The 19335-nt window shown below is 52.9% G+C and overlaps 2 protein-coding genes across 2 annotated transcripts in view; one reads left to right on the top strand and one right to left on the bottom strand.

Annotated features, from left to right (window-relative positions):
- adhfe1 (alcohol dehydrogenase iron containing 1) overlaps positions 1–19335 on the top strand; it is a 94175-nt gene that overhangs the window by 53273 nt on the left and 21567 nt on the right. Inside the window, exons 9-10 of the mRNA XM_072467647.1 lie at positions 5681–5833; positions 13699–13797. Coding sequence (XP_072323748.1) covers positions 5681–5833; positions 13699–13797 — 252 coding nt within the window. The remainder of the gene's footprint in view (positions 1–5680; positions 5834–13698; positions 13798–19335) is intronic.
- Positions 10874–19335, bottom strand: part of LOC140385464 (dolichyl-diphosphooligosaccharide--protein glycosyltransferase subunit DAD1-like) — a 46892-nt gene continuing 38430 nt past the window's right edge. Inside the window, exon 3 of the mRNA XM_072467649.1 lies at positions 10874–10891. The gene's annotated coding sequence lies outside the window, so the exon portion shown is untranslated. The remainder of the gene's footprint in view (positions 10892–19335) is intronic.

The raw sequence follows: 19335 nt of genomic DNA, 5'->3' as shown, positions 1-19335 counted from the left end.
AGCTCCTCCAGCCCAATTGGTGCCCCCAGCCCAACCACCTGATTCTCCTCCACCCTCAGCCGATCTATAAATTGGTGCATCTCCCCCTCCCCCGTTGGGGGCTCAGACCTATACAGCTCCTTATAGAAGTCCCTGAATGCCTCGTTTATTCCCACCGCACTCCGCACCGTGTTCCCCCCTTTATCCCTAACTCCACCAATCTCCCTCGCAGCCTCCCTCTTCCGAAGCTGATGTGCCAGCATCCGACTCGCCTTCTCCCCATACTCATGCGCCGCCCCCCTGCGCTTTTCTCCACTGCGCCTCTGCTTTCCTAGTAGTCAGCAAGTCGAATTCCGTTTGGAGGTTCCGTCGCTCCCTAAGTAGTCCCTCCTCGGGGGGCCTCTGCAGAGCTCCTGTCCACCCTTAATATATCCACCACCAGTCTCTCCCTCTCTCTCCTTTCTCTCTTCTCCCTATGGGCCCTAATGGAGATTAGCTCTCCCCTGATCAGCGCTTTCAACCCCTCCCAGACTACCCCCACTTGCACCTCCCCATTGTCATTGGCCTCTTTCGATACACCCCAAATCCACCCGCACACCTCCTCATCCGCCAACAGTCCCACATCGAGGCACCACAGCGGGCGCTGGTCCCTCTCCTCTCCCAGCTCCAGCTCCACCCAATGCGGGGCATAATCTGAAATGGCTATGGCTGACTATTACGTGCCCTCCACTCTTGGGATTAGCGCCCTTCTCATGATGAAAAAATCTTTCCGGGAGTAGGCTTTATGGACGTGGGAAAAAAGGAAAATTCCCTGGCCACCGGCCTGGCAAACCTCCATGGATCCACTCCCCCCATCTGGTCCATAAACCCCCTAAGCACCTTAGCCGCAGCCGGCTTCTTACCCGTCCTGGACCTAGAACGGTCCAGTGCTGGGTCCAGCACCGTGTTGAATTCCCCCCCCATTATCAGGCTCCCTGCCTCCAAATCCGGAATCCGACCCAACATGCGCTTCATAAATCCGGCATCATCCCAATTCGGGGCATATACGTTCACCAATACCACCCGCACCCCCTGCAACCTACCGCTCACCATCACGTACCGACCTCCATTATCTGCCACAATGTTCAGCGCCTTAAACGACACCCGCTTCCCCACTAAAATTGCCACCCCTCTATTCTTCACGTCCAACCCCAAGTGAAAGACCTGCCCTACCCACCCCTTTCTCAGCCTAACCTGATCTGCCACCTTCAGATGTGTCTCCTGGAGCATAACCACATCTGCCTTCAGTCCCTTTAAGGTGCGCGAACACGCGGGCCCTCTTGACCAGCCCGTTCAAGCCCCTCACATTCCAAGTTAGCAGCCGGATCAGGGGGCTTCCTGCGTCGTCGTTCCCCCCCCCCCCCGCCAACTAACCATCTCCCTTTTTAGGCCAGCCACGTGCCCGTGCCTCCCGCACCCTCCATTCCCCCAGGCGGCGGATCCCCGCCCTGACTCCCTCTCCTAACTCCAGCTCCCCTTTGGCCAATGCAGCAGCAACCCAGTTCCCCCCCGCCCTCCCCCCCCTACCTCCCTCCCCTCCCTCACCCCCTCCCTCCCCCCCTCCCTCCCTCCCCCCCCTCCCTCCCCCCCCTCCCCTCCCTCCCCCCCCTCCCCCCCTCCCTCCCTCCCTCCCCTCCCCCCCCTCCCCCCCTCCCTCCCTCCCCTCCCCCCCCTCCCCCCCTCCCTCCCTCCCCTCCCTCCCTCCCTCCCCCCCTCCCCCCCCTCCCTCCCTCCCTCCCCCCCTCCCCCCCCTCCCTCCCTCCCCCCCTCCCCCCCCTCCCTCCCTCCCCCCCTCCCCCCCCTCCCTCCCTCCCCCCCCTCCCTCCCTCCCCCCCCTCCCTCCCTCCCCTCCCTCCCTCCCTCCCTCCCTCCCTCCCCCCCCTCCCTCCCTCCCCTCCCTCCCTCCCTCCCTCCCTCCCCCCCCTCCCTCCCTCCCTCCCTCCCCCCCCTCCCTCCCTCCCTCCCTCCCTCCCCCCCCTCCCTCCCTTCCCTCCCTCCCTCCCCCCCCTCCCTCCCTCCCCCCCCTCCCTCCCTCCCCCCCCCCTCCCTCCCTCCCCCCCCTCCCCCCCCCCCTCCCTCCCTCCCCCCCCTCCCCCCCCCCCCCTCCCTCCCTCCCCCCCCCCCTCCCCCCCCTCCCTCCCTCCCCTCCCTCCCCCCCCCTCCCCCCCCCTCCCCCCCCCTCCCTCCCCCCCCCCTCCCTCCCCCCCCCCTCCCCCCCCTCCATCCCCCCCTCCCTCCCCCCTTCCCCCCCCTCCCCCCTTCCCCCCCCTCCCCCTTCCCCCCCCTCCCCCCTCTCCCCCCCCCCCCTCCCCCTTCCCCCCCCTCCCCCCTCTCCCCCCCCCCCCCCCATCCCCCCCCCCCTCCTCCCCCCCCCCTCCAAGCTAGATCCTCCTCTAGCCGTTTTGCTCCCCCCCATGGCATTCCCGTAAATCAGCTGGCTCCTGCTGACCCCGGTCTCTCTCACCACTCCATCGACCCCCCAGTGTGAGAATCCCTCCACCTCCCCCTGGCAATCAGTGTGTGCTCCTCTCCAGCACCGCCCTTCCCCCCCCCGACCCCGACCCCTTCCATCCCTAGCGCGGGAAAAAGCCCATGCTTTCCATCCAAGCAGGTCCCGCCCCCTCTGGCGCAGCTCCCTTTTTGCCGCCTTGTCTCAACTCCTCATCCCAGGGCCTCCAACCCCCCCCCCCCACGGGGCCTTGTCCTTCCAACACTGACGCCCACATCACACAGCCCCCACATCGAACCATTTTGCCCAACCCCACCCAGCACCAAAGAAAACAGAACAGAACATCCCCCAAAACACAGTAACCCCCCCTAGGCACCCCCTCCCATCAAACCCTCAGTTTGAGTCCAACTTTTCAGTTTGGATAAAGGTCCACGCCTCCTCCGGCATCTCGAAGTAGTGGTGCCAATCCTGAGATGTGACCCACAATCGCGCTGGCTGCAGCATCCCGAACTTCATCCCCTTCCGATGTAGAACCACCTTAGCCCGGTTGAAGCCGGCCCTCTTCTTGGCCACCTCCGTGCTCCAGTCCTGGTATATTCGGATCTCTGTGTTTTCCCAGTTCCTGCGCCGTTTTTTTTTGGCCCATCTCAGGACACACTCCCTGTCCACAAAGTGGTGGAACCACACCATTACCGCCCTTGGCGGTTCGTTGGCCTTGGGCCTCCTCGCCAAGACTCGATGAGCCCCTTCCAGCTCCAGGGGCCTTGGGAAAGCTCCAGCGCCCATCAGCGCGTCGAGCATTGTGACCACATATGCCCCGGCATCAGACTCCTCCACTCCCTCCGGGAGACCCAGACTCCGGAGATTCTTCCTCCTCGACCGATTCTCCATGTCCTCAAATCTTTCTTGCCACTTTGCAGCGCCTCATGCGCCTCCACCTTCACCGCCAGGCCCAAGGTCTCATCCTCGTTCTCCGAGGCTTTTTGCCGCACCTTCCCCCCCCCACACACACACACACACATCCCCCCCCCACACACACACACATCCCCCCCCCACCCCCACACACACGCACATCCCCCCACCCCCCCACACACACACACAACCCCCCCACACACACACACACATCCCCCCCCACACACACACACATTCTCCCCCACCCCCCCACACACACACACACATCCCCCACCCCACACACACACACACACACATTCCCCCCCCACCCCACACATACACACACACACACACATCCCCCCCCACACACACACACACATCCCCCCCCACACACGCACTCACCCCCCCCACACACACGCACATCCCCCCCCCACACACACACACACACACATCCCCCCCACACACACGCATCTCCCCCCACCCACACACACATCCCCCCCACACACACCCCCCCCACACACATCTGACCCCACACACACACACACCCCCCCCCACCCACCCACACCCCCCCCACACACACACACACACACATCCACCCCACACACACACACACATCCACCCCACACACACACACACACATCCCCCCCACACACACACACACCCCCCCCCACACACGCACTCACCCCCCCACACACACACACACACACACATCCCCCCCACCCCCCCCACACACACACATCCCCCCCCACACACACACACATCCCCCCACACCCCCCCCACACACACACACACACACATCCCCCCCACCCCCCCCACACACACACACACATCCCCCCCCACCCCACACACACACACACATCCCCCCCCACACACACACACACACATCCCCCCCCACACACGTACTCACCCCCCCACACACACACACACACACATCCCCCCCACCCCCCCCCATGTGGTGTTGGGTGTTCTGACACACAGATGAGCCAACACAGTTGCATATGGTACAACGCTTCTTTATTTAAACTCACTATTTACAGTTTGGTCTTTGCACTCTGCACGTGGGGGGCTCCCTGCTTGTGGTGTTTCAACAGCTCTTTCTTGTTCCCTTCTCCCCAGACCTACTGACCACCAGGTGTCGTGCTCGTGCTTTTTATGTGGTTGGTGTTCTTGTCTGTGATTGGTTGTGGTGTTGTGTACTCTGATTTGCCTGTTAGTGTGTCCATCATGATGTGTGTGTTTGAATATCATGACACCCCACACACACGCATCTCCCCCCCACCCACACACACATCCCCCCCCCCACACACACACACACACACACCCACACCCCCCCCCCCCCCACACACACACACATCCCCCCCCCCCCCCCCACCCACCCTCTCCCCCCCCCCCCCCCCCCCACACACACACACACACGCACATCCCCCCCCCTCCCCCACCCCAAGGTGATTAAGGCTCTGGTGACCAATTAAATTGCATCTCATGCTTAAAAAAAAAGATTGCACATAATTTCTGATCGAAAAATACTGCAATTAACCGCCTCTCCCAACAGCCATCAACTGAACTGGAGTAAACATGTGGATTGCAAGTGCTACTTAAAGTCTTTACTGTTTACTTGCTACTGGAGAGAAACTGACCAGGGGACTTTTGATGGACTTTGGGAGACTTTCTGGAATGCTTTAAGCCTTCACCAATAATAGCAAGATTTATTCCGGTAATTTCCAGAGAGTGAGATCTTTGTTACTCTACCTCATCGGAGACCTTACGGAAGTTATGAGAAAACAAGCTGGACCTACTGGAGGGAGTTTCCTTGAGAAAGAGTGTGGGAAGCCAGAATTTTGAGTTGCCCTTAGGAGGGAGGGTCTGAGCAGGAGAGCAGGTTGAAAGAGCACTAGATTTGTGCCTAGCAGCAAAGAGTAGATGCGAGCGAAATTTGTCCCCTCTTTTGTAGCTTTTAGTGTCCAGTAGTGAGATTAGCAAGGCCGTCACAGGTGCATCTGTGGAACAAGGCTGCTGACGGTAAGCTAGATGTGGGACTTGGAAGGAGTAAAGTGTAAGAAATGTTGCCCAAAAGGAAATCTGGAATCTCACCATGGTTTTTACCAGCCAATCACATTGCTGAAAGGCGCATGAACCACAAAACCAATCAAATTGCTTGAATTGCAGAATTTGAAAGAGAATCAACTGACTCAAAGAAAATCTGAACTCAATGTTTTTAATAATTGTGGAAACCCTTTAAAAAGTAAACATTAAATTCCTTCACTGTATTCCTCGCAGTTAAAAATGTTTAAAGTTCATGATGTTCTCTCTTCTTGTCTGCAGCCATGCACTGGAGTCCTATACAGCTCTTCCTTATAACTTACGATCACCATGCCCCACAAACCCAATCTATCGTCCAGCTTACCAAGGGAGCAACCCTATCAGTGATGTATGGTCCAAGCATGCATTAAGAATTGTGGCCAAGTATATGAAACGGTAATGCAAAGCTAAGGATCTCGACTATTAAAGCTGTAGCCCTTCATAATTTTGTATTGCTTCTTGTACAGTGAGGAGTACTGCTCACAAAATAATTACTTTTGTCAAATTTGCATTTTTAAGGAAGAAAATATTTTCCAGAAGATTTGTAATGTTATTTTGTCATGGTGCAGCTTTACAATGAATCCCTGTTTGCTGCCCATAACACTGATATACAGCAGAGGTCAGCATTGTAGTTCCAGACACCATCTTCAGCAATGTGAACCTCTGTTAGAAAAAATGTCACCAGGAACACAATGAATCTTATTATTCAGAGTTACTTGTCTCCAACATTATGTAGGAAAATGAAGTGGTGCACCTTCAGATGTAATCAGTATGTAACATGGCCGAATAACCTAAAGTTTACAGGTTGCTTTTGGTTTGACTTGCAGAGATGTGTTCTTCTCTTGAGATTTTCCTCTGGTTTGTTTTATGCTGTACATGGTTATAATTTTGAAAATGTTATTTTAAAACTTTTTTTTAAAATTGAATATTTGTTACACTCAAGGTAAATGCTATGGGATTGAATTTAGGAACAATTCTTTTATTTATAGGGCACAATTTTTAGCCCAGATCTATGAATTGAATCCACACATTGGGCGTAATTTAATGCCCCATCCCCTGGTAGCTCCCTCACCCAACCCCAAAGGTGAGTTCTGAGGAGGGAGGGATCATTTGATCAGTGTAGGAAAACAAAAGTGGTTTTAAGGGATTTATATTTGTATTGGCAAACATTCTATGTTTTGTAAGGGCCCTGAAGAATCCAGCACGAGTTTTAAGGATACAAAATAATAAAGTTTATTTACTATAACAATATATACATAGCAGTAGCAGTAACTTCCCTTGCTACCTTCTCCTTCCTCCTGGTTCCTGGACTGGCCAGCTTATTTATAGTAGGAGTTTCTCCGCCCCCCTCATTGGGGAAGTTCATACTCCCATAGGATTGTGGGATAGTCATTAGTCCCCAGCCAATCGTCAGTAGGCAGGTTATAACATCCCTCCCCCCCCAAAGTCCAAGGAATCCACCGTAGGCCCTGGCGAAGGAAGGCGTCGAACTCGTTTGGCCGCAGGCCGGACGCCATTTGCACGCGGCGCTGGATCAGGCGGCGTATAACGAGACGGAGACCGGCGCTTCCGTGATGAACGGCGCGGTTGTACATCCACGGCCTGTGGACCCGAGGATTCCCCCTCTGATTCATCCTGTGTCTCCATCTCGGAGTCAGAGTCTGCTGCCTCCGTCATGTCAGCGTCTCTGTCCCCATTCGGTCCCGTCATGACCTGCGCAGGCTTTGAGTGAGGCACCAGTGGAAGATTTGGAGGACTACCTTCCCTAGTTTCTGGTCTTTGCCGCTGTTAAACTGAGCTCCGGGGGCGAGGAATCTTTTGCGGGGATGATCTTCTGGACCGGACGTGGTCTACATGTTTTCGCTGGAGACGACCCTGGGCTTGCACTTGGTACGATATAGGGCCCGTTTGGCGAAAGATTACCCCAGGAACCCATTGGGCACCACCAGCAAAATTCCGCACGAATACTGGGTCACCGGGCGCAAACTGCCGAATCGGACGATGCTGAGACAATCCCGGTCCGTGTCGTTCTTGTGTGCGGCGTACTTTTGCGCCAATGTCCGGGAAGACCATACTAAGGCGGGTGCGAAGTCTCCGGCCCATTAGGAGTTCTGCGGGAGCTACCCCAGTCACTGTATGGGGGGTGGTCCTGTACGTAAACAAAAACCGAGCCAGTCTCGTGTCCATTGATCCGGAAGACTGCTTCTTTAGGCCTCTTTTGAATGTTTGCACTGCACGCTCTGCCAACCCATTTGAAGCCGGGTGGTAAGGGGCAGTGCGGATATGGCGGATGCCGTTCATCTTTGTAAACCTAGCAAACTCCTCACTCGTGAATGGAGTGCCATTATCCGTGACCAGCACCTCGGGGAGGCCATGCGTGCTAAATGATAAACACATTTTTTCAATTGTTGCGCAGGACGTTGTCCCCTGCATCTTATGCACCTCCAGCCATTTGGACTGGGCGTCAATTAGTAGAAGGAACATGGATCCCTGAAAAGGGCCTGCGAAATCTGCATGTAAGCGTGCCCAAGGCCGCCCTGGCCATTCCCAGTGATGTAGGGGCGCGGCCGGCGGAAGCTTCTGATGCTCCTGGCAAATGGAGCAGTTTTGGGCCACCTTCTCAATGTCGGTGTCGAGGCCTGGCCACCAGACATAACTCCGGGCCAACATTTTCATCTTGGTCACGCCCGGATGCCCATTGTGCAAGTCTGATAATATCAGCTCCTGGCCTTTTTCCGGGACAACCACACGCGTCCCCCACAAGAGGATGCCGTCTTCCATGCTGAACTCTGACAGCTTGGAGGAAAATGCCCGTAACTCGCCTGGGAGCGGTCTATGCTGCCCACCATACAGGACTATGTGCCGAACCTTTGACAGGACTGGCTCCGTCTGGGTCCACTCACGGATCTGTGATGCCGTGACAGGCAAGGTGTCCATAAAATTTAGGGTTGCGACCACCTCACCGGTCGTGGGGGTCGACATGGGGCCGGTCGATAAAGGCAATCGGCTCAGTGCGTCGGCATTTGCTATCTGCGTACCTGGTTTGTGCTCCAGAGAATACTCATATGCAGCAAGCAACAAAGCCCAGCGCTGGATCCGTGCAGAAGCAATGGGCGGTATCGGCTTATCCTCTCTGAAGAGTCCCAGCAGGGGCTTATGATCAGTCACGATAGTGAAATGGCGGCCGTACACATACTGGTGGAAGCGTTTCACCGCGAAAACCACTGCCAGGCCCTCCTTCTCGATCTGCGCGTACTTCTTCTCCGCTGCAGTCAATGTGCGGGAGGCGAAAGCTATCGGTCGCTCGGCCCCGTTCTCCATCTTGTGGGACAGGACAGCCCCAATACCATACGGGGATGCATCACATGTGACGAGCAAAGGCTTTCCCGGATCATAGTGGGTTAGTAACCCAGACGACGACAATTGTTGCTTTACCCGCCGGAAAGCGGTTTCTTGCGGCTGACCCCAAACCCAGGTGTGATTTTTCTTTAGCAGCAGGTGTAAGGGGGCCAGCGTAGTTGCCAGATTGGGGAGGAACTTCCCGTAATAGTTTACGAGATCGAGAAAAGAACGAAGATGCTATGGCCCCTTTTATTTTCCCCAGACCAGGCTGGAATACCTCTGGGTATCGTCCTAGCACCTCAGTCAACCCTCCAGAAACTGTTTGGAGGATGTGCTGCCATTGCAACCGCAAATGGCGCAACCAGTCCCGACCCAACAGGCTGGGCCCATGGCCACGCACTACGATAAGTGGGAAACGCCCCTCCTGGCGTCCATAGACAACAGGGGTCATTGTAGTTCCTGCAATGTTCAGTGGTTCCCCCGTGTAGGTGGCCAACCTGGCCTGTGAGTCAGTTAGTGTAAGGGTCTGTATACCCTGCTTGATGCAGTCGAATGTCCTCTGGGCGATCACGGAGACCGCTGCGCCAGTATCCAACTCCATCTCCAGCGGGTGGCCATTGACCCGTACTGTCACCTTAATGGGGGCCACACGGGGAGCTGCCACACAATGCAGCTGCAGGCAGTCGTCCTCCGTCTCCACGTCCTCAGGAGTGGTCGCCGCAGGTTCATCCACATGGAAGGTACGGCCTCTGGGCTGGTCCCAGTTACGGCCCCTGGGCTGGTCCCAGTTTCGGTCGGAACAACGCGCCTCTGGCGTCCCCAGGACCGCCGTCCGCGACGGGGTCGGCGCCTACAAGTCTGACACGGACATGGCTCCTCATCCATTGGCTCTGGAGAAGGCTCCCTTCGGGGAGGAATGTCCGATGGCCACTGGCGTCGGTCTGGTCGTTGCCTCACCCAAGGTACCGCAGGAGTGCGGGGGGACGTTTTTGGGCGGAAAGGGTTTCGCCCCAAGGCATGCACTTCCATTCCCTGTAGCTCCTGTACTCCTCGCTCTGCGCTCTCTCGGGACAAGACTATTTGTATTGCCTGTTGAAAAGTCAATGTTGGCTCCGCTAACAACTTTCTCTGGGTGGCCGCATTGTTAATACCGCAAACCAAACGGTCGCGTAACATTTCTGACAAGGTCTCACCATAGTCACAGTATTCCGCAATCCCGCGTAGCCTGGATAAAAAATCGGCAAGGGATTCTCCAGGGGTCCTCTCAGCGGTATTAAACCGGTAACGCTGGACTATCGTGGACGGGGTTGGGTTAAAGTGTTGCCCCACTATATTCACAAGTTCGTCAAACGTTTTGGTGTCCGGCGCAGCTGGGTACGTAAGGCTCCTAATCACCCCAAACGTATGCGGCCCGCAGGCGGTGAGCAATATGACCACCTGGCGCTCGTTTTCAGTGATATTGTTTGCCCGGAAATAGTAACGCATCCGTTGCGTGTACTGGTTCCAGCTTTCCAGCGCAGCATCAAAAACATCCAAACGTCCGTACAGAGGCATGGTATAATAGAAAACAACTTCCAACCTGTATCCAACAAAAATCCAGGGAGGTGGCTTCAGCAGTGTAGACAGATATTCACTTTTACCTTCGTCGCCAGTTTTGTAAGGGCCCCGAAGAATCCAGCACGAGTTTTAAGGATACAAAATAATAAAGTTTATTTACTATAACAATATATACATAGCAGTAGCAGTAACTTCCCTTGCTACCTTCTCCTTCCTCCTGGTTCCTGGACTGGCCAGCTTATTTATAGTAGGAGATTCTCCGCCCCCCTCATTGGGGAAGTTCATACTCCCATAGGATTGTGGGATAGTCATTAGTCCCCAGCCAATCGTCAATAGGCAGGTTATAACACTATGTAAGGCATAGGGGGAGATTTTCCAGCCACGTTGTTCCCAGCGCAAATCCCATTGTGTCAGGAATATGCTGGGAGAGGCCTGAAACGGAATTTGTGACAGGCACCCAACTGTTCGCGATGTTCCTGGGCCCTCTCAGAAGACATGTTTGTTCTTGAGTTCTTCATAGAAAATGAAGGGATCAGCTCCCACAGCTGTTCTTTCCTGGAGAACAAAGAGGCAGATTCGTTTTTAAAAATGCAGTTAGTGAAACTACCACCCTGATTTAATGGATCCCTGCAGAGCTATAACAATAAACAATCTTTCATCGCTTTGAAATTACAGTGAGTTGTCAATCACAATGCTTTAACAGGCAATAGAGTGTGAATGTCATTGTAAACAATTATTCAACCTCCTAACCATACACACTACCTTCAATATTTCAAAAGGCAATGAAATTGACTGTGTGAAAACTACTTCAAGGGTTTCCACCACTTTAAAGGCATAACTTCACTTTCGTCTCACAGATAGTTAAACTTGGCATACTGACAGTCTTTATAAAGGCTTTAGGAGTGCAGTTGAAAACATTAGGGATGTGCAATTATTAGATAATGAGTGACTGTCTAAATGGTATAGATAGGTATAAGGTATAAATGAGCACATTTGCCTTTTATTATGGGAAAACTTTAACTATTACATACTGACTAACTGTTTAATGGGTTTAAAGACTGCGAGGGAGACTGGAAGTTAATGGGTTTAAAGACTGCGAGGGAGATTGGAAGGGTGAAGGATGGTAGGGGTGGAGTGGTCCTGGACCCGGTGGGGGTGAACGGGGTATTTGAGGAGTTTTATAGGAGGCTTTATAAATCGGAGCTCCCGAGCGTGTGGGGGGGGATGCGGCAATTCCTGGATGGGTTGGAGTTCCCTAAGGTGGAGGAGGGACTGGTAGAGGGGTTGGGAGCACCCATTGGACTGCTGGAGGTGATGGAGGGCACGGGGAAGATGCAGGCACGGTAGACCCAGGGCCCCGATGGTTTTCCGGTGGAATTTTTAAAAAGGTTTTTGGGTGACCTGGGACCTCTGCTGGTAAGGGCATTTAATGAGGCAAGGTAGAAAGGGGAGCTCCCCCCACGTTTTTGCAGGCCTCAATAACTTTAATTTTGAAGAGGGATAAGAATCCAGAGAAGTGTGGGTCCTACTGTCCGATATCACTGCTGAATGTGGACACCCAAGTTATTGGCTAAGATCTTGGCCTTGCGGATTGAGGACTGTGTGCCGGGGGTGATAGGAGAAGACCAGATGGGGTTTGTTCAGGGGAGGTATCTGTCGGCTAACGTTAGGCGTTTGTTGAATGTTATAATGATGCCGTTGGATGGGTGGAATGTGGAGGTGGCTGTCGTTTTGGACGCGGGGAAGGCCTTTAATCAGGTAGAATGGGAATATCTGTGGGAGGTACTGGGGTGGTTTGGATTCGGGCAGGGGTTTCTTGGCTGGTTCCAATTGTTGTATCAGGCGCCAGCAGCTGGTGCAAGGACGAATCGGGTGAGCTCGGGCTGTTTAGCACAGGGCTAAATCGCTGGCTTTGAAAGCAGACCAAGGCAGGCCAGCAGCACGGTTCGATTCCCGTAACAGCCTCCCCGAACAGGCGCCGGAATGTGGCGACTAGGGGCTTTTCACAGTAACTTCATTTGAAGCCTACTTGTGACAATAAGCGATTTTCATTTCATTTCATTTTAGACTCTATCATGGGACGAGGCAGGGATGCCCACTCTCCCCATTGCTCTTTTCCTTGGCGATAGAGCCACCGGCAATGGTCTTTTGGAGAAAATAGAAACTCTCCAATCCTCAAAGGATAAAGGGACCCTTCTTATCCTTTGACTCAGTCTGCAATAGAGGCTGTGTGAAGGATAAATTCTGCAACTGAGCTTACTCCGTGCACGGAAGTGGTCGAAAGTTCTATCCAATTGTTGAGATAAAATTAAGACAAATTCAAGGTTTGGAGAAAGGCTCAGACAATAAAGTAAAAAATATCTATTAAAAGATAGAAAAGACAATTTAATAGATATATTTGATCACATTATTACTGAGGAATGGTATGGTGTAAAAGATGGAAGCATTTTGAGTGAATTAATTGGTTCATCAAAGAGTGACAGCAGAATGTTGGACTGTCTATAGAGGACTTTCTCAATATGAATGATTACACATGAATTTTCCATTGTGGTATTTTAACATACAACATTTCTTTACATAAAAGCAGGAAATAAGGCTTATGGACATGAAGTGTACATAAGTACCTAGAATTTCCATTGAGTGTCTTCCAAACACCCATACTGAAACCTATATAGTTATAAACTGATATAACTGAGTTATACTCTTCCCTCTAACCCCAAATCATCTGAAGGACTATACTTGGGGTAGAATTTTGAGAATGGTGAGCAATTGGTGCTTGTGATCATGAGAGTGTGGCACTCTAAGTCCCACTGCCATTTAACACTCACTTGAGAATTGATTAGCAGTGGCAGTCGGGTCTTCTGTCCACCCTTGGAAGGAAGTCCCACCCATTAGAGCTGCCAGCCAATCAGTTTGTCCCAGGACCTTTGAAAAGATAAGATCTGGGAGGAGGGTGTCCCAGGTCTCCAACATTCTGAGGGAGGGCACCCCAACTCTGACTGTAAATGTCACTTTCCCACCATACCCATACCCACACCCGTTCCTGCCAGCCTATAAATTGAGGCTGGGTGGGATTAGGCCCTTAAGTGGCCACTTAAGGACCTTAATAGGTGAATGGCAAGATTTTCCACTGAGGCCCTGCCCGCCCAAGCATGATATTGCGTCCAGGGGGAATCCTGTCCGTTCAATTTTATGTGCCCCCCCCCGCCCCCCCCCCCCTCCTCAGAACCCGCCTTCAGGGGAGCTTAAAGTTCTGTCCTTGGCCTTAACTTCCCTAGCGCAACGCCGCAGGAGATTGTTCAGATATTCTACTTTGAATGCTATACCGCATATAAAATATTAATTTCTTCTTCAACTACTAGTTCTATCAGACATCCTGATGACTTTGAGGCTAGATTCAACATGCACCTTGCAAGTGTTTTTGCAGGAATTGGCTTTGGAAATGCTGGTGTTCATCTCTGGTAAGCAATGCGATACACTTATTTTATGAAGCCTCAACCTAGAGTAGATAGCATGCATATACTTGTTCAAGATGGAAAGAGTCTCAATATTTTAAAGTTTTTTAGTCTGATGTGCCTGTTAACTTTCCCTGCTGTGAATTAAATAACAAGCCTTTGAAGTTCTCAGGCTGTGCAGCAACTGTGCCGAAAGGGAATTACCAATCTAATGGTACGGCAGTGTACCTGCGTTACTCAATTCTGTCTAAAATAAATATTTGCTGGGGCCATCAAGATTCACTAGAAAGGATGTTTTTAAAATCTTACAATTAATATATACCACTACTTGCAGAGAGATCTTCTTTAAGCTTTATTATCCTTTGCATTTATTGTTGGAGTACAGTTCCACACAGGTGCTGGCCCCACTCTGGTACCTTGTCCAGGTGGTCATTTTCAGATGTGTATCAGGACAATAGGTAACAACAGACTGTTCAACCTTGAGAAAATCAAGGTTAAATCTGATCTTATCTTTATACATTCACACCAATCATGATACTCCCAACTGCTGTTTTAGCTGAGATCAGTTAAATTAAGAATTTACCTGAGCGCTCAAAAGGTAGGGCCCTTTCCCAATAGATTATTGCAGTCTCAAAGGTGTAACGTTTAAACATCTAAATATAATTTCTGATGCCAAGAAAATAAGCTACTTTTTTTTAAAAATTCCAATTAAGGGGGCAATTAAGCATGGCCAATCCACCTACCTTGCACATCTTTGGGTTGTGGGTGTGAGACCCACGAAGACACGGGGAGAATGTGCAAAATCCACATTGACAGTACCCGGGGCTGGGATCGAACCTGGGTGCTCGGCACTGTGAGGCAGTTGTGCTAACCACTGCAACACAGTGCCGCCCACGAAAATAGAATCATAGAATTTACAGTGCAGAAGGAGGCCATTCAGCCCATCGAGTCTGCACCAGCCCTTGGAAAGAGCACCCTACCAAAGCCCACACCTCCACCCTATCCCCGTAACCCAGTAACCCCACCGAAACATTTTGGACACTAAGGGCAATTTTAGCATGGCCAATCCGCCTAACCCGCATATCTTTGGACTGTGGGAGGAAACCCACGCAGACACGGGGAGAACGTGCAGACTCCGCACAGACAGTGACCCAAGCCGGGAATCGAACCTGGGACCCTAAATAAACTACTTAATATGTGTGCTGTAACCCATATTTTCCTTTAAAAATACTATGTAACCCTATGGGAAAGCATTTCATACACAAACAAACTTTATGGCAAAGAAACATATCCTAACCATTTTCCTCTCAATCCCTTAATGCCAGTTTTAAATTGGAAACCCCCTTATCACTGACTTTCAATCAGAGGAAATGTCCTTCCTTATTCACTTGATCAAAATTCTTCATAATCTTCAAAACTTATATTAAATCTCTTCTTAGCTTTCACTGATTTAGTGTAAATAATACCTACATCTCGAGTCTCTCTTCATCACTCTAGTTTTCCATTCTTGGCTTAATCCTGATGAGCTCAAGCTGTATATTATGCATATTTTTAATATTCTTTCTATTATTCAAACTCTGATCCCTAAAGTGCGAATGTAAGCGAGAAGCTTTCTTACCAAAATACTATTGTTTGAGGCCATCGAACTGTTTTACATAGATTACATAGAATTTACAGTGCAGAAGGAGGCCATTCGGCCCATCGAGTCTGCACCAGCTGTTGGAAAGAGCACCCTTCCCAAGTCCACACCTCCACCCTATCCCCATAACCCAGTAACTCCACCCAGCACTAAGGGTAATTTTGGACACTTAAGGGCAATTTATCATGGCCAATCCACCTAACCTGCACATCTTTGGACTATGGGAGGAAACCGGAGCACCCGGAGGAAACCCACGCAGACACGGGGAGAACGTGTAAACTCCGCACAGTTAGTGACCCAGCGGGGAATCGAACCTGGGACCCTGGAGCTGTGAAGCAATTGTGCTAACCACCATGCTACCGTGCTGCCCCATGGTATGACTTCAGAGTCACATCCCTAGTTACTCTGAAACTGACCACTTTAAAGCAAACATCAATCATAATTATATTTTTTCCATAAGGAGTGGTCATAATATCTAGAAACATGCCATCCTTACACACATTTCAACCCTTACATGTCTCAGTTAATCCATCTTACCATTTGGTGTATACTCTCACTCTTTGCTTTTCCTCCCAATTTGAGTCACATCACACTTACCTGCAGGAAATTGCATTTTCACCTGTCTTGTCCATTTCGCTAACGTGTCTCTGACGTGCTGAAGTATTTCGTGAAATGAACACAATTTGAGATTATGCTCCCTCTGCCCAAGTCTAATTAAATGGACAAAGTCTAATTAAAGGGCACGATTCTCCGGCATCGACGTGCCCTCGCTCGAGCGAACGAGACCGGTGAATAGTGGGAGAAGACAAAAATGGGAACCGCGCCAGTTGCCAAACAGTTTGTGATGCAACTGGCCCGCTCTCATAGGCAAAATCTGGATCTCGCCTTGGCGTGGCGAGAAACCAATTATCAGCTCTTAAACCCTAATTCCAAAGAATTAACGAGAGCCACCCCTTATCCTACGGCCTCCAGTCATTCAGCAGCCTCCCCAGCAAGTGGTCACACTGGGGCCGATCAGTACTCGTTTTGAAAAACATGAACCTGGCAGAAGGGCTTCTGTGGGGAGCCAAGGAGGTGAGTAGCCATCTTTGCTCACAAGCCGGCTGAAGGTTGGTGATGAGAAACATGCTTCCACCTCCGAGGAGGTGGAGGACGAGGATGATGAGGTGGCGTCGGACCAGCAGGGACTGGAGGACAAGCCTAGGTTTGAACCAGAGGACCAGTCGGAGGCTGCAACAGGCGGCAGCGGGGAGGGTCCGGCAAGCCCGAGGGCCAGGGAGGCCCTCATACTCGCTCGATTCACTCAGGTCGTAGCCTGGTCCGTCACCCCCCCCCCCCCCCCCCCCGCACTCCCATTTCCCACCCTCGCAGGGTATGTGTAATATCACTCCAGGGTGCTGGGACTGTGTCGGCGTCGTCAGGGGGTCACTGCCGAGGGCAGGGGGTTGATGATAACCCGCAGAGAGCTAAGTGCCAGTACTCCTCAATCTATGCCATAGTCTGACTCCTGCCTGCCTACGGAATGCTCGCTCACACCCATCACCTGCATGCGGGGTGCCCAGAGGGATGCCTGGAGAGGTGGGTCAGGAGTTCGGATCTCAGCCCGCATTGCAGAAGAAAGTGACAGAGGCGTCATACTGGTTGTGCTCAAGGGTGTTTATTGTGTTTTACAATTCCGCACTTCCCCGATGGTGCTGCGCCCCCCACCCCCTCTCACCTCCAACCTACCACCTCCCCACCCGTTCCTTCTCCCCAGGTGCCCTCAGCGATCCACGATGTGCTTTGCCATCCTAGCTCTACCACTACGTCTAGGTGTCTCCACAGGATGAACATCTGAGGTGGAGGCAGCCAGCTGCCTACCACGTCCTGTGGCCTTCGATGCCGCTGGCAGGCAATCTCTGGGGGACCTGGGGCCAGAGGGCCCCAGCACACTTGTCGGCGGCACATGCACAGGCGTGCCACCCTTTCCCATGTGCTGACCCCGAGACGCAGCCAGAGGGGTGGAACTCAGGGAAGCTGGGGGCACCGTTGCCACTCCATTGAACGGGTCTGGGTTGGCGCTCGGTGCCCATTGGGCCCTGGCTCACCTTGGGACAGAGAGGTAGTTGGTTCGAACACTGCTGCCCCTGCACCATCTCACTCTGCCAGGCCTGGTGGCTCCCCATGGTCTGCATCGTCGTGTCGACGCCCTCACTGATGCTCTTCAGTGACTGGGACATGCTCTGCAGTGCCTCAGCAATGCCCACCTGAGACTGGTACAAGCTCTGCATTGCTCGACCATTCCCATCTGAGAGCGGGACATGTCCAGCAGAACCTCATCAAGTTCAGCCTGTTACTGGGTCAGATCCCCCAGCGACATTCTATCGAGACCTTCAACCAAGGCCATCACCGACTGCGCGATGCCTTGAACACCTTCATCCATGCTGCCGACGTTGTGCACCAGGCTCTCCACTGCGGTCACCACCCTAGCAGTGTTGGTCTCGGTGCAACGCATTGCCGGTGACATTTCCTGCACCCGTAGTCTCTGGGACTCCTACAATCGGCTATAGATCTGCTGGAGTGTCGCTCACATCTCCCTCTGAATGTCCCGGCTGCTCCCTATCATCTCCGGGATGACCTCTTCCACAGGCTCAGCATCAGACTAGGACCCAGCTGGGTCCTGGGATCCAGCAGACCTCTGACCGCTGTCTCACCTGGGGGTTCCTGCCTCCACCTGATGTACATCAGCAGCAGTGTGGTGCCCACCAGATTGTGCCCCTGAAGCCTGACCACTAACATGTCCCACCGAGGTGAGTGTATCTGCGCTGGTGGAGGGTGGTGGAGTTGTGTCGCGACTATTATGGTGGCAGCCTCGGAGCTCTCCACCCGAGGTGTTTTCATGGGAGTCAGGAGAGGATGTCACCTGGGATGGGCCAGCGGCATCGGCTGGAGGACCTGTGGGAGAATGGACATGTGGTCAGTGGGAGGGTTGGTCAGCTGGCAAGACGATAACAACTCACGTTTGACAGGTCCTTTGGCTGAGGCCTGGCAGTTCTTCACCTCTGCGGCGTCCGCCAGCCTCCACGTTGGTGACCACTCTGTCTTCGGCCAAACCAGTCACCTTCAGGGCACGCTCCTCAAAGGTGGTAAAGATTCTTATGTCCGGCACACCACCACCAGTCTGGGCCCTCTCCTGTGGCGATTGTAGGAGAGCTTTTCCTGAGGAGACACAGAGAGGGCATCATTAGCCACTTGCGTGGTTCACCGTGGTTGGTGTGGGGGTGGGGGGGGGGGGGATTGGGGAGGCGTTGGTGTCTACTCACTCGTGATGCCCGGTGTAGTTTGTTGATCTTTTTCCTGCATTGGATGCCAGCCCTCCTGGTCATACTCACAGCCGCCGCCACCTTGCACCAGGCAGCACTGGCTACCCTATGGCTGACCCTCGGGGAACAGGACATCATTCCTGGCCTCAACTGCCTCTAGGCGCCTCCCCAGATCCGCATCTCCAAATCTTGTGGCTGGTCTCCTGGGCGCCATTATTGCGAGCTGACTGAAATTGGCTGTCCAAGTGCTGCTCGACCTTGTTAGCGGGAGGCTGGCGAGCGCGGTGCCGGCTAATTGGCTGCCGAACCTTCATTTGCAGGGAGATGCCCCTGGGGCCTCGTTAAGTGGACCAATTAAAGTTTAATAGCGTTGCTGGCCTTGCTAGCCCACGTGCCGGGACATTCTGGGCAGTTCCCGCTCGCTACCACACTTAGAAAATTTTCCGGAGAATCACGCCCAAATGCACTAAATCTAATTAAATGCACAGAGATCAAATATTGAAGGAACTCCCTCCCTAACAGCACAGTGGGTGTACCTACACCTCAAAGACTGCAGCGGTTCAAGAAGGTAACTCGCCACCATCTTCTGAAGGGCAACTCAGG

This window comes from Scyliorhinus torazame, chromosome 11 (assembly GCF_047496885.1).
Source record: "Scyliorhinus torazame isolate Kashiwa2021f chromosome 11, sScyTor2.1, whole genome shotgun sequence".
Lineage (NCBI taxonomy): Eukaryota > Metazoa > Chordata > Chondrichthyes > Carcharhiniformes > Scyliorhinidae > Scyliorhinus > Scyliorhinus torazame.
Note: the sequence above shows the minus strand (reverse complement) of the source record. Positions and strands in the feature narration are given on the sequence as shown.